The sequence below is a fragment of the Microtus oregoni genome, unplaced genomic scaffold, assembly GCF_018167655.1.
Source record: "Microtus oregoni isolate MIOR12 unplaced genomic scaffold, Mior012 000030F_ref0000283, whole genome shotgun sequence".
NCBI lineage: Eukaryota > Metazoa > Chordata > Mammalia > Rodentia > Cricetidae > Microtus > Microtus oregoni.
The window spans coordinates 29,078,775-29,094,231 of NW_024543089.1; the positions used below are offsets into that span (position 1 = coordinate 29,078,775).

At 38.7% G+C, this 15,457-nt stretch overlaps 1 protein-coding gene across 1 annotated transcript in view; it reads right to left on the bottom strand.

The window, feature by feature from the left end:
- Positions 1-8,478: 8,478 nt before the first annotated feature.
- Positions 8,479-15,457, bottom strand: part of Gabrr3 (gamma-aminobutyric acid type A receptor subunit rho3) — a 51,932-nt gene continuing 44,953 nt past the window's right edge. Inside the window, exons 8-9 of the mRNA XM_041678652.1 lie at positions 12,504-12,700; positions 8,479-8,778 (exon numbers count right to left, since the gene is read on the bottom strand). Coding sequence (XP_041534586.1) covers positions 8,479-8,778; positions 12,504-12,700 — 497 coding nt within the window. The remainder of the gene's footprint in view (positions 8,779-12,503; positions 12,701-15,457) is intronic.

Consider the following 15,457-nt stretch of genomic DNA (forward strand, 5'->3'; position numbering starts at 1 on the left):
CATATATATATATGTGTGTGTGTGTGTGTGTGTGTGTGCATGAGTCAACTATTTGTGGGAGCTCCACCCACAAGATCTGACCCCATCCCAAAGGCAGTGCTACTGGCATTGGTGACTTGATTTCACCGGCTACATCTGGGGTAGACATAGATATTCAGACACAGAACTGCCTCTCCTTACTTTCTTTAGGCTTCAGTTTCTGCAGCTATGGTGGTGCTTCATTTTCTCCTACCTAAGAAAGCTGCTGTGAGACCCCAGTAACACAGAGTAAGCCCAAGAGTCTCAAAACTCCAAGGGGCTAGGCACCTGAGAAGAATTTGACAAATCCCAAATACCATCTCAAAAATATCTCCAGGGGATGAATTAAATACAATTGGCTCTATGAGGAAACTCATCAAGCAAGACAAATTTAGGTAGCCACAGCACCTTGTGATAATCCTTGGGTTTAGTAACTTCAGAAAAGCCAAATTTGCTTAAGAATGGCCGAGTCCAAGGTCTTCAAACTTTCTGCATGTGATAGATCTCCCGAAATTCAAAATATTTAATTTGATAAATATATACTATCACTGACTAGAAAAATTTACATATTCATGTAATTGTGTAAAACTACAGGGAATAGGAAATGTGCTTAGTTCATTTTGAGAATACCAATATTAAGTATTTATTACTTGTGCTTCTAGGACTGAGTTAGCCTTCCTATTTTCCTTATTGCTTATAGTACAGCTTCTTTTGCAGTCCGATTTAGACTACATAATACTTTTCTTATTAAATGCTGCAGGCTTCCCTTCCCCATAAGCTATAAACAGTAGATGAAAATATGACTGTTCTCTTTACATGAGATGTTTTGTTACTTATCATTTTATCCATAAGCCTTGAGATAGACTTATTTCTAGCTCTTATGTAAAATGGGATGCACTCCCTCATAGATACTTTAGGGTCATCTTTGGGGACATTTGTAAAGAAGTAAACACAGTTGTATAGAAGATGCTTTCTAGCATTGTACAGATGGACAGAGCCCAGCATCAGGATGGTAGATTGATTTTTCTGCTTTTCGCTTTAAAATGATTGTGAATAGGGCCTGGAGAGATGGCTCACTGGGTGAGAACACTTACTGCTCTTGCAGTTTCCAGCACCCATGATGGTTCATACCACTTCTGTCTCCAGTTCCTGGGTATCTAATGTGTTCTTCTGGCTTCCAAGGGCTCCTGCATTCAGATGGTGTGCATACCTATACTAAGGCACACACATATTCATAAAATAAAGAATAAGTCTTTTAAAAATCAAGAACTAAATGTGACCAACTGCTCAAAGTGATCGTACTCAGGAACTGACAGTTTATTAAGTCATCGCTCAAACTTCCAACAAGATGAAGAACAAACTTCTGAATATAAACTGCTTCTGAATTTAGAAAAAGGACTCTAAGAGAGAAAATTATACAATGCTATTTATTCTTTAAAAGTTACATAAATTCTAGAGAATAACTGAAGAGTATACCAAAAGAGGCTCTTTACTTGAAAGTTTAGTTAAAGCTGCACACTGGAGACACTTAGCATTTTCCAGGCCCCATTTTTAAAGGCTTGTCATGAAGATTACTAATAAACACAAAATCCTATGGGGAAGAACCGCATGTGAGGGAAAAGACAGCAAGAGACTAAGTTATTGGCAAAACCCACCACTGACTCACAGGGAGAATGACGGATTTAACCTTAGGAATCCCATTTTTTAAATATCATTCAGTCAGCTTCCCTAGAGTTGATAAGCAAACAGCGCCCATCGCCCGTGGCATGCCAGGAATAAAGTACTCTACCCCTGAGATGTACCCCACAGCAGGGTTTCCTGATCTTGGTCCTCTTGGCACTCAGGTTAGTTTAGTAAGTTTTTGTGCGGGATGCTGTGCTACCCTTTGTGCAGACTGATCAGAATCCTTGGCATCTAGCACTAGATGCAAAGTTCTGAAACCCCAATTGTGAAAACCCAATAATTCCTATGCATTAGAGAATTTCTTCTGGCAGTAGCCTACCCCAACTTTTAGATTGATACTATAAAAAAGTTACCTTCTCCAGAAGTCCCCAATGGTGCCCTGGAAGGTTAAATACAAGAATCCAAAGAGGTCTTATGATGATTATACACATTCAAGCTACACAAAGGGAAGACTGGAAATTTAAGGGAATTTTGAGATGTAGATAATTTGGGGGAGTCGCAGGTTATGATCCAGAAAGGAAATTAAAATAGCATGTCTTCTCCATCCATAACCCAAGTAACAATCACTCAAAAGCCTACACAGAGACTAACACTCTAACACAGACTACCAGGGACAGGTATATAATCTGTGGGACCCCCAAACCAACTGAAAATGCAAGTAGTTTTTTAAAAGCTGCCACTAAAAGTATTAAGATATAAAAGTAGTCTTTTCTTTTGCAGTATCTCTCTTTGCTACCATGAATGCTTGTTTGCTTTTACTGTTAAATGTTGTACTGGCTTGGAGGGTAAATGCATAAGTTTACTTGTCCTCTAGGCCATTCATTGCCTTTCTAGTGTTTAGACATGTGTGAATCTCTGTGACCACCTAGGCTAGCTGAGTGTCAATCCCTATGAGGCAAGAAGGAAGTCTAATTGAACTCTACAGTGTTGGTACAAGCTGCTAGAATCTAACACCAGGCAGTTTATTTTAGGCATATTTAATGTACAGCACAATTTGGAAAAAGATTCCCAGTGATGATTAACTTAATCCCATGTACACAATAGAGCTTGACTACATAAGGCATAAAACTACATCGAAACTCTTTAATGTGTGACCTCAACTGGACAGTGGTGGCACACACTCTTAATCCCAGCACTCAGGAGGCAGAGACAGGCAGATCTAAATCACATTCAACCATTAGAACTCATTCTCAAGGAAAGGCCCAGCTCTTCACAGATTTAGCGAGTCAGAGCCCAGCATCCCACCCCCCACCCCCGCAGCCTGGCTCTGGGTTCAGAACACGGAAAGAAACACAACCTGAAAACGGGACCAGAGCCAAGGGGAGAAACATTATGTCCCCAAACCTAGAGCCAGAGAAAAACTCCTGGACCCTGAAATTAGAACCAAAACAACACACTAAGTCCCTTGATTTAGGACATACCAAAGATAGTTTCTTGGCACCAAAGTTAGGGTTAAAATGGTAGAAAGAATCAGAGAAAGAAACACAGTTTGGCTCCAGAAACGGAGCCCTTTCTGCCCCTGACAGGAAACCCACCAATCCCTGAGCAGACAACGAACCAATCAAAGCATCAGACTGTTACTGGCAGCTGGTGTTTCACCTCAGGCCTGGAAATTGAAAGCCTGGAATTCCTCCTCAGGCTACTAGGGGGAAGTCCTGAGACTTGGAATGCCTCCAGCCTGGGACTGTCCTCCACTGTTCCTGCTGTTTATGTCGGTGTTACTGCGGCTGCTGCTGCAGTTGTTGCTGCCAATGCCACTTTAGGCAGAGAGAGGGACCTGAGTTAACTTGTGAATAAAGACTCTTGGACTCGTGGTGGTGATTCAGGTTCCAGAATGTGGGCGTAATACTCACCAAACATTCTCCTTTTTATTTTCCTGATCTCTGAGTTCCAAATATATTTAAAAAATATGCTCATTTCTCATTGATCCAGTATTTAATATAAATATGACCTCAGACAGAGGCACACAATTCAATTAACAAAATATAGTTTAAATTATTTTGGGATAGTGTGATTCTCCTAAAATTTTATTTGATGTGTGGTTTTGTGGTTGTGGCATCCCTTTGAAGTGTGACATGCTGAGAAATGCCTGAATTAATGTTCTCTGACGGAGTAAGAAAAGCAGTGAGTGGGGATGGACACTTTTCCTTTTCTTTGGATGCCTTGTCTTGTTGACGTAGCTAGTCTGGAAAATGATGGAGCTATATGTTTCTTTTAAAGGACACAGTCTTGTATATCAAACTTGGATCACAGTGGAAATGAGGCATTAATGCCATTTTAGATTCACCTACTTTTATTGCTCAAGGTAAGGAGTGTTCAGCTGGGCCAGATACTGCTTGGATGGCTAGACACTGGAAACTGGATAATCCATGGGATGGGGGGCCTTGCCTAGTCATCATCTGAGAGGCTTTTTCCGGCCATAACTGGGAGTGGATGAAGAGACCCATAACCAGACACTATGTGGATAGAGAGTCTAAATCAGATGTTTCCAATTAGTACCTACTCAGCGTTCAGGGAATCCCTTGGAAGCAGGAGATAGGAAGACTGTAGGTGTCAGAGGGGATGGAGGACACCAAGAAAATAGGCCACTGAATCAACTAAGCAGGGCACATATGGGCACACAAAAAACAGAGGGGCAAGCAAGGGGCCTGAATGAGTCTGCACCAGATCCTTACTTGTGGCTGTTAACCTGGTGTTTTTGTGGGACTCCTAACAGTGGGATAGGATTTGTCTCTGACTCTTTTTTTCAATACATTTTTATAATTATTTGAGAATTTCATGTAATGCACCCTGATCATATTCACTTCCCTGTCTTCCCAGGTCCACCCTCCCCTACCCCTTGTGACTCCCTCCAGAGAAAAAAAGAAGAAAAAAATACCAAGTCCAGTTTGTATTGGCCATATTCTCACTGGAACATGGTCACACTCCCAGTGGCCAGCTCCTTAAAGAAAACTGAGTGTTTCCCCACTCCCACCCCTGCCAAAGCTGTCAATTGTGCAGAGCTTTACTTCAGGATCTCAATCACAATTTTAAAGAGCTCTCTTCAATGGCTTCCTGCCTGTATTGTTTTTTAGCTGGTGGGGGGTGTAGGGTTGGGGGTGCCAAGAAAGGTTGTCACAAAAGCCCTCTATATCTCTCATTGGCAAATGTGTGTCTGCAGTCATCAATACTACTGCAAAAGAAGCTTCCTTGCCCTTTACAGTCATTGGCAGCACAGATCATGAACTTTGACCTGACTTCCGGCAGTACAGACCACAGACACGATCTTGGCCAACGACATCAACATGGCCTCTGGTGGCAACACAGCCCGTGGACAGCAACACGACTTCAGGTTGCTTGTCTTTCACTCTTTTGCCTGCTCTTGGGACTCTTTTCCTCCTGCTATGTTGCCTTATCCAGCTTAGATCTGAGGGCTCTTGCATTGCCTTATTATATCTTGTTTGGTCATATTTAGTTGTTGTCCATTAGAGGCCAGCTCTTTTCTGATGGGATACTAATGGGGAGTATATCTGGGGAAAAGGGGAGTAAGAGGAGCTGGGAGGGGTGGGGGAAGGGAAAATTGTGGTTGGGATGTGAGAGAAGAATCTATTTTTAATTAAAAAATAAAAAATAAAAGAAAAACACTGAAACTGAAACTTAACTTTTATGGTAATAAAACATGGAGAACTCCATATAATTAGACTAAAAAAGAAAAAGATGCCGTTAAAAGAAAAGTTCTAATATAATTAAAGCATTAAATGTCTAGCTCTTGGTAGATGTATTTTTTATCAATTGTTACCCATTTTTTTAAATAGTGAAGCTATATTTTTCTAATTATAACAAGAACCATAATTCTATGTTCAAATATACCTTTTCATAGATTTCCTTGTGTAGTCTTTACAAACCTGCCCATTTCTATATTTAGGCAGGGTTTACAAGCTGACTGGCTTTAAAAAAAAAATCTTACAAAGCAGCTTATGTTCTGAAATCCTCCCGTTTTATCCAGGCTTATCCCTCAGTGAACACTCCTGCGCAGTCTGTTCAGGTTGTGATCAGTAAATGAAGTCAAAATTGAAATGAGGTAACTATTATACGCTCTCTGTTGCATATATCTTTTCCAGATAACCATGCTTTCATTCTTTCTGATACAAGATCCTACCAAGAAACTTTGCCTCTCCCTTGAAGAAATGAAGCCACCGGGAACAGTTCTGTTTCACAAATGGTGGATTTGATGAGAAGCATACCGACTAACCTCCTTGCCACTCATTCTGAATGGTCTGATAATTCCCTGGTGCAGTAACCTGATTTTATTTCTAAGTGTTGGACATTTATTACTGGAAGATATACTGCCTGTATTTCTAGGTATTAGCAAAAGTTACATTTCACTGGCCAACAGTTGTGCATTAATGGCCCTCGAGAGAATATAGAGAATATGTGGCATATAATAGAGGCCCATTCTTCTAGCCTCGATTGCAAGTGTGTCCAGTGATGCATCTGACTTAAAACAGTGGAATGAATATGCTCAGCGGAAGTGAGTGCTGCAATTCAAAGAATGTAAAAAACAGACGTCTCTGAAGAGTCAGATAACTGGATGAAGGGAAGAGTGGGGCTGTTTCTATCTCTAAATTATTGTTTTTTAAATCACACATAGAATTTGCCAAATCATAAATATAACCCAACTATTACTATAGTAGTTAATAGTTATAGATCTTCAACCACCTAGGATACTAATTTCCAAAATATAACCCTATAAAATTATCCCTATTAAATCAAGTTTAACAGCCATTAAAACATAATTAAAAGGATAAATTATCATCTATTTACAATAAATGAATAAAGTCTAAAATAAATATTAGCTCACTTTTGGATAGTATTCTAAAAATTACATTCTTTGAGATGTTTTGAAAGACTTGGAAAATTGTATTTTTCTATTTCCAAATAATTAAGACTATAAAATTAAGTTCCTCAGAATAAGTTTGTATAACAGAAAAGCCATAATATAGAAAGAATTCTTTTAGTCCTTCATACCCAGGAGGAAGGGGTAATTTTCTGAAGCCTATGTGACTCCTAAGAGGCAAAAGCAATGTTACTGTCAGTTATGCAAAAAATTATTTGTTTCTTCAACTGGCAATGAATAATTCAAACCATTTTGTTTGATAGTGTGCGAAAATAAAAGGCAATACATTAAACTGTTTTATTTAATTTATTCTCTTAATTCATTTCAATGATCAAAATAAGAAATTTTCTGATATCCTGCCAAGGGATTTGCTCTAAATTATGCCTTTCAAATAAAATAACCAACTCTGAGCCGTGTATACTGCCTATCAGAAAAATGAATGCAGATCATGGGAAGGTTTTCTGAGGAACAAAATTTATGTAATGCCCTCTTGACCTGGTTTACTTGTAGCCACGCAAATCACTGTAGGATGCATTCATTTCCCTCCATTTCTTTACTTGGTGTGATGTCTACACAATCTTCAGTTGTTTAAAGCTGAGAGACTCTTCACGCATGCCCCTTTCCCTCTGCAGAGATCCCCCTTTCAGGACAGTTTTCCTTACTCCATGCTCACAAGCACTAAATTAGTTTTTCAACTAGTTTGTCATTCTTTCATGGCTGTGAGTTCAGGGGAGGAAGAAGAGGTCATTTCTTCTTCTCTTTATGGTTCATAACAGTTAATAACGTGCCTGCTACGTGTAGGCTGCCAATGAACATTTTATGACTAGAACTCAGACAAACACTGTGGTGTCTGGGTGAGAATGTCTCTCAAAGGCTCACATATTTGAACATTTGGTGCCAAGTTGGTGGCACTATTTGGGGGAAATTTAGCAAGTGTGGCATTGTTGTAGGAATTACATCACCAGCACGCACCAGGGACAGGCTTTGAGAGTTTAAAGATCTGAGCCATTTCCCATTCATTCTGCTTGTGGTTTGAAGATGTAAGCTCTCATCTGGCTCCTGCTACCATGCCTGCTGCTAGCTGTCATGTTTCTCTGCCATCATGGGCTCTGGAACTGGAAGACCAAATAAACTCTTTCTTCTAAAAGTTGCTTTGGTCATTATGTTATATCACAGCTACAGAAAACTTACTAATAAAAACACAAATGAAATTATGATACCCATAACTTATTTACAAACACTAAATATTGTTACTGATGACTGAAGGTGAATATAATATTATGAATAAAGACTTAATGAAACACATATTTTTTTCATTTTGGACTCAATAATATATAAAACATAATACATAGAAAATGTGACTACAGATGAAAGAAGGGAGCTGTTCACAGGACTCTGAGTTGTGTGTGGTAGAAACCACTTGAAGATGGAAGTTCTCCCTTAGGACAATGTCATCTGACACTTGGCAGACACTAAGATATCAGTTATCCTTGAATAAATGCCACAGTCCGGCTTTATTCCCTAATTGAAAAATCATATTCATGAAAAGAGAAGATAAGAATAAAATAGTTACCAAGTATTTACTCCTGATGGAAAGTTGCCTCCATAATACACATGCTTGTGGTGCTTTATTTATAGAGCCAAAATTTCCCAAGACTTTGAGCATTGCACTAACCATGATTAACCAAAATTTACATCTTCTTTAGGCCAAGAGACATGACTGGCTCTGTCCCAGTTTAACTGTCTAGGTCATATCCAGGAGGTAAATAACACCATCTGACTCTAATAGAAGTTTACAGTAAAAATTCCTCTTCAGACTGCAGATGGTAGAACACTTATTTGGCATGTGCAAGGTCTAATTATTGCAAAGAGAAAAAAGTCAATAAACAAAAATGTCCTCCTCATAAATATATACCCCAGTAAAACAAATTAAATATAATATAAACAATGGGAAACACAATTCTAGAATAGGTATCAATGGCATGGTTGTTTTCTATGATGATTCTACCAACATTTCCTCCCACAGGTTTTCTCTTTAACTGAGATGAATCTGTGCAGGCGCTTCCTGTGAACTTTGTTCTCATGGAGTCCTCTTCTGAGTGCTGAGAGAATGAAGTCTGGTCCACATCAGCCTCACTGTCATGGTAGCAGCCATTGAAAGCCATGGCTTGAACTGCATCAATACTGTACATTCCAGAAATCTGTAAGAAAGACTTTTCTTCTGTTAGTCGCAAAAGTGATGCTATGGAGAGGAACTACAGGAAATGTAAGTCAGACACCAAATAGTTTTCATAAACATTAAGCTTGTCCTGTTTATTATTTTTAAAAAAAAGAATTCTAGGTTTGCTTCTGTCATTTGACTTTAAAAAATCATTTAATAATAAGTGGAAAACATTGCCTTGCAAATCCTGATGTAGCAAGGAGGTTCATATTTAATTCCATGGGATATTTAGGCACCACATGATTAAGTGCTATACAAGTCTAATGCCAATAATTCCTAATACACTCCTGAATTGATACTCAGTTGTCCCAGATGCTTGCACTCCCTCCTCTTTGTTCTGATCAGCATGAACAGTCTGCCATGGCTTTGTGAGTTGAGGGTGACTGTGATTTATTACATCACCAATATAGGCTCCTTGGATTTGCTTTTCAATTCCATTTTCCTCTTTATAGAGTACATAATAATACACAGATCCATGTCTTTTGTTTTAATTTTTGGTCTCAAACCAGAAGAACACTAACTGCCTACTTACACTTGAGTTGGGGTTAAAACAGTGAAAGGGTTTTACTTGTTTTTAAAAATGAAACGAGCCAGGCCTTCTCATTTTTGCCTAAAACCACTTCTAACACCGCTAACAAAGCACAGTAATGAACAAATAAGGAGAGGCTATTCTAGATGAAATTACTTAGAATTTAAATTGGAGGCTGCAGAGTCAACTCTATCAAAATGCATATTTGGTTCATTGCAATTTAAAACTATAATAGTTTACAGAATCAAAAAGACACAGAGACTTCTGTGCATTCCGTTAACTAACTAGTGGGAATCTACACTGTTGAATTACATTACCCGTTTTTGCTTTAATAATTGTAAAAGCATACATTAAAAATCTATATTCTATGGCCAAGATCAACAACACTGATGACAATTGATGCTGGAGAGGTTGTGGGGTAAGGGAACACTCCTGCATTGCTGGCAGGAGTGCAAACTGGTACAGCCCCTTTGGATGTCAGTGTGGCAATTTCTCAGAAAATTAGGAAAGAACCTTCCTTAAGATCCAGCAATACTACTTTTGGGGATATATCCAGATCTCCAAAGCTAAACCTCTACACTTCCAAATACAGACACACACACACACACACACACACACACACACACACACGAGGAAAGAAGGAAGAAAGCTGGGAATAACAGAAATAGGAAAGGCACACTAATCCCTGTAAAAAGAGTTCAAATATTGACACTTGGGTCAACATTCCTGAAATGAATTACATGACCTCCCTTCTGGTGCTTATAATTCCTCAGAATTGGGTCTCTTACAGGAACTCAGACATGCAACAGGCCCAAAAAGGAAAATCCATTTCTGTGCACATCTTAATGTGGCATGGGGGAGTGGGCTGATGTGGGATGTCCTTCTGTACATGTGGTGCTTTTATTGATTGATGAATAAAGCTGTTTTGGCCAATGTTTTAGCAGAGTAAAGCCAGGCGGGAAATTCAAACACAGATATATAGAGAGAGTTGGCAGAGTCAAGGAGACGTCATGTAGCTGCCAAAAAAGAGATGGTCACCAGAATTTTACCGGATAAACCACAGCCTCATGGCAATATACAGAACAATAGAAAAGGGTTATTTTAAGATATAAGAGCTAGTCAATAAGAAGACTAAGCTATTGGCTAAGCAGTGTTGTAATCAAAAAAGGAAAAAATCTATATTCTACTAAATTTTTAAAAATCTAGAAGAAGAAAGGAATTGGATATACTCATGGAATATGGATATCATGGTAATGGCTTTCTACTAAAGACAATCTACAGATTCAACATAATTCAGTGCAAGTTTCAGGTCCATTTTTCATAGATTTAGGGAAAAGAACAATCAAACAGGTAAAAACACCCCCAAACAAAATGAGTATTGTAGGAAATAACACATCTGATTTCACGTTATACTACAGAGTCATAATAATAAAAATACCACAGTAGTGGAAGCAAAGTAGACTCAAAGCTAAGTGAGATAGAATGGAGAACCCAAATGTAACTCCCTAATTACAGCTGCCTTGTCATTGATGAAGTCATCAAGGAAAAATATATTGAAGAAAAGACAGCATCTTTAACAAATAGTACTGGTAAACTTGGGTATTAGCATTCAAAAGAATGAAACTCTAACTCTCAACCTACACAAAACTTAATTCCAATGGATCAAGAACCTAAACACAAGGACTAATATACTGAAAATGCTGAAGGAAAAAAGGTAATGAGTTTCTAAATAGTACTCTGATGGTACAGGGTGCATCTGCAAAGAGGATCTCGTGAAATTTAGGTCTTCCTTACAGCAAAGGAAACTGTCTGTGGATAAAAAGGTAGCCTACAAAATGAGAGGAAATCTTTGCCATCTATACATCCAACAGAGGGTTCCTGTTAAGAATATACAATGAAATAAAAACAAAGCAAGACTCCTCCCCCGAAAACACTAAATGTTATTTATTTAAATAATCTAATTAAAAATGGTTGCAGAAGTAAAGAGACTTATCAACAGAAGAAACAGATATGGCGAGGAATCACTTTAAAAAGTGTCCAGAATCCTTAACCATGAGAAAAATATTATTAGGCAATGTCAAAATACGATGAGTCATAGACTCAAAAGCTAATCCTGATTGCCCTTTAGTTCTGTGAGCTTGGATGCACTTACTTTACACCTGCAAAACGAAGGTGAGAAAACATTGACCTCTCAGAGATACTATGGAAATCAAATTCCATAAAATATTTTAAATGTTGGCATAATTCTAATATAGAGTGAACACTTAATACATTCTAGCTATCACCACCAACAACCCTTTCTTCTAGTGGGGCAGAGTCAGTGGACCAATGTACACTGAGAACAACTCTTCATGCACAAAAGCCCCTGGTGAAAATAAGTGAGAATGCTGAGGAAAAAGCCATCCTGGAGCAGTGATTAATGTTCTACCTTATACTTTCCCAATATTGCTCAATCCTGCCAAGGCATTTGGATTTAATGCAAGAGTTTTAAGAACTGTAAGCGGAAGTTTATTAAGGAAGTTTGTCTTTGTGCTTGGGATGTTTATTATAATTGTCATTTTGATAGAATCTAGAATTTCTTGCTTTGCCAGATGGGCCTCAGGGCCAGTAGGTGATTAACTTAAGTGTATTGTTTGAGGTGGGAAGCCCCTCCTACTGCGGGTGGTACTTTTCCCTGGCTAGGACCCTAAACTATTTAAGTCCAGTGGGTTTCAACCTTTCTAATGCTGTGACCTTTTAATACAGTTCCTCAGGTTGTGGTAACTCCAACCATAAAATTTATTTTTCTTGCTACTTTGTAACTGTAACTTTGCTACTCTTATGAATCATAATGTAAACATCTGTGTTTTTCAATGGTCTTAGATGATCCCCAAGAAAAGGTTGTTTAACCCCATGGGTCGTGCTCCACAGGTTGAGAACCGTTGAAATGAGTGAAGAAAGGGGTGAGAGTTTGCATGAATAGTTCCCTGTTTCTGGATGGTGGATGCAACATGCAATAGGACCTGCTGCTCTTGCTGCCTTGACTTCCTCACCATGATGGTCAAGGCCCTTGAACTGTGAGTCAGAATAAGTCTTCTTTTTGGACATTGTTTGCATTAAGGTATTTTATCACAGCACAAAAAGAAACCAAGCCAGCCCCATTTTGAAAGGAGTTGACCCTCAAGGCAAAGCCTTACCTTTCTTCTCCTGTTGAGTTGCTTCCACTCATCCACTGTGGTGAGGTAATTCACTGCTGCATACTCAATGACCGAAAGAAACACAAAGAGGGAGCTGACCCACATGTACACGTCCACTGCCTTGACGTAGGACACCTGGGGCATGGAGGCATTCACACCAGTGACGATTGTGGACATGGTGAGCACTGTGGTGATTCCTGCAGTTCAAGAAGAATGAGTGAGAAACTCAGTGAAACCGCCATTCATTTACTGGATCATCAATGCAAGTCCCTTGGAAACAAAATCAATCTGGTGTCCCAGAGCTGGAGACAACCTCTGCATGCTAGTTTTGGACACCTAAAGGGTCTCACTGGATTTTTTTCTTTCTGCCTGTGTGTCTTGCTGTTTCCTTCAGAGGCTCTGCCTTTCATCTAAACACACAAAACCCAACCTGTTTGGAGCCTGTCCCTTAATGAGAAACTTCTGATCATCCCAGAAAGATAAAAATGTGCCAGCTTAAAGCATTGTTCTTGGAAAGACACGACAAGGTCATTTTCAGGAACTTTCTCTAAATATTTAATAACTGTCACCCTTAAGAAGTTGTTGTCTTTATGTCTAGGATTACTCTGTCATGGAGCAAAGGGAGCTCAGTCTTTTTTTTTTGGTTGATTTTCTGTACTACTACTGCTTCTCCACATTTTTTCTCTCACCAAAAACGCAAAAAAACCAACAACAACAACAACAAAAAAAAACCCCAAAAACCAAAGCCATCATTATTTTCTTTGGACTCCCATAGATGAAATGACATTTCAACTGAAACTCAGAGAGCCTGTGTGCTACTGTTGGAGGCTGTGTCTGAGCAGCTGGTCATTACCCTTCTTCCTCGCCTCCCCTCTGCTATCTCTGTTTTCTTCTCTTCCTTCCCCTTTTCTACAATCTAGAAGCCTCCTGCTTCCTTCCATTTCTTTTTTCCCTTCTCTGTTTTCTTTCTTTTGTCTCTTAAATGAGCACTCTTGGTGAATAGATTTGAGTTCTGAAAGACAAATGAAGGAAGAAGTGACTCAGCTTTTAGGAAAACACTAGTTCACAGGAGCTGTTAAATTTCCACCCTAATCTCTCAGAAGAATAGTGCTAGTTTTGTCTGGAGAGAAGGTGCAATGTTGTACATCTCTGAAGTGCACACTGGCTGCAGTGGTTTTTATTTGTTAGCTTTGCACGAGGGGGTACAAATGAAATCCTTGTGAGTTTAGGAATTGTGGAGCCCCCAACAGCAGGAAGAGCACTGTTATTTACTCTTGCCTGAGAGACACTTTCACCAAGAGACTTCTATTCTCTCTCCAGGATTGCTTGAGGTGCTCCAAGGGAGCCCTATGCCAAACACAATGGCAACTCTGTAGAGCCACTCAATTTCAAATGAAGTTTAATTTGTATAACAAAGCACATTACAGCTTTGTAGTTTAACAGTTATGATGGGAAAAATCCAGAATTTCAAATGAAGTTCTAGTTTGCATAACAAAGCATATTACAGCTTTGTAGTCTGACAGTTATGATGGGAAACATCCAGAATCTCATCTTGACACTTGAACTTCTAAACTCTCTTTTCTAGCTCTTAACATTAAGCAAAGGGACTGTCTCATTCAATTTCAGGTTTCCATGCAACAACAGTACAATAAACAAACAAACACAACACCAAACAAAGACAACAAGGAACAGTCTGCATGCAGCTATATGTTGTCTCCATGCTTTGGATTCAAAACACACTTGTTACGTAAACATGGAGTCATGAATTTTTTATTAGTGCATCACATCAAACTGAAACCAAAAGTATAGCTTAAAAGTTGTTTGCCTCAATCAGATAGTTACCTGTCATGCACTTTGGTAAATGTTGACCATAGATTACAAAAATGAAATAATTGCTGAGAATAGCTGAGTGATTGGCCCAAAGTTTGTCAGGAGCAGGATTCTGATCTCTCTCTGTCAGTGTTAAGCCTGTAGTATTTTTTTTTTATTGTACACCTACTGCCTCTTGTTTTAGACCTGAAAGGGAATATCTTTTGTTTATGAGACAATAAATCAGTTTCCATATGTGGCAGATCTCTAAGAGAAGATCCTACAAAGTATGGGGGAATATGTCAAAGGGCACGAAGAGGGTACTCTGTACTTTCAATGGGCTAGATAGAAGTCTTAATCCCTTTAAAATGTTCTTCTAGGAATGGAGGAAATCTTGAGCTCACACTCTTCTACAGTAACTTCCATCAGTAGTTCAAAAAATGTAAACGTCTTCTCTTCATTTTATAAGATATGGAGCATAGAACGTCATTGTTTTTCAATAGACAGTAATTTGGATTTAGTGGATAAAATAAAGGTTTAGAAAAGTTACAAGTGTACATGAGTTATGAGCATACACTGGGATCGTTGACTATTTGGATTAATAAAAATGAACCACAGTGTCTACATTTTCCAGGGAGGAATTAACTATCAATCATTTTCTTTAAAAGGATGCCTAGCCCAACTAATTTACCACTTCTTTATTTAAATAGCCAGCAGTCCTGATTTTCATTGCATAAAATCAGCAATAATAATAATGATAAAATTAATGAGAGTGTGGGGAGGAAGAATTGTTGGATGGGGGAGTAAATGATAAGATAACTGCATAAACTCTTCAAGCAATACAAGTGGAACTTGGGACTATTAGGGCTACATTAAACATACTTATTATGCCTTGAACCGTCCCTTGGAAATACATTAATCTTGATAAGTAGTTTTCCTTGCAGATCCATTAAAGTTAACATCCCAGTAAAGGAGTTTTGAATCACATGAACTGGCCATTTATTCAAGGAAAGGTCATATCTTACATTAGAAAATTATATTCCCACCTACTGATATCAGTATGCATAGTTAGAAAAGTGTTATGAGAAAACATTTCGTCAGGCCATTTGACTCAGCCCTCCTGAACCCTTGCAGTTTCACCATAT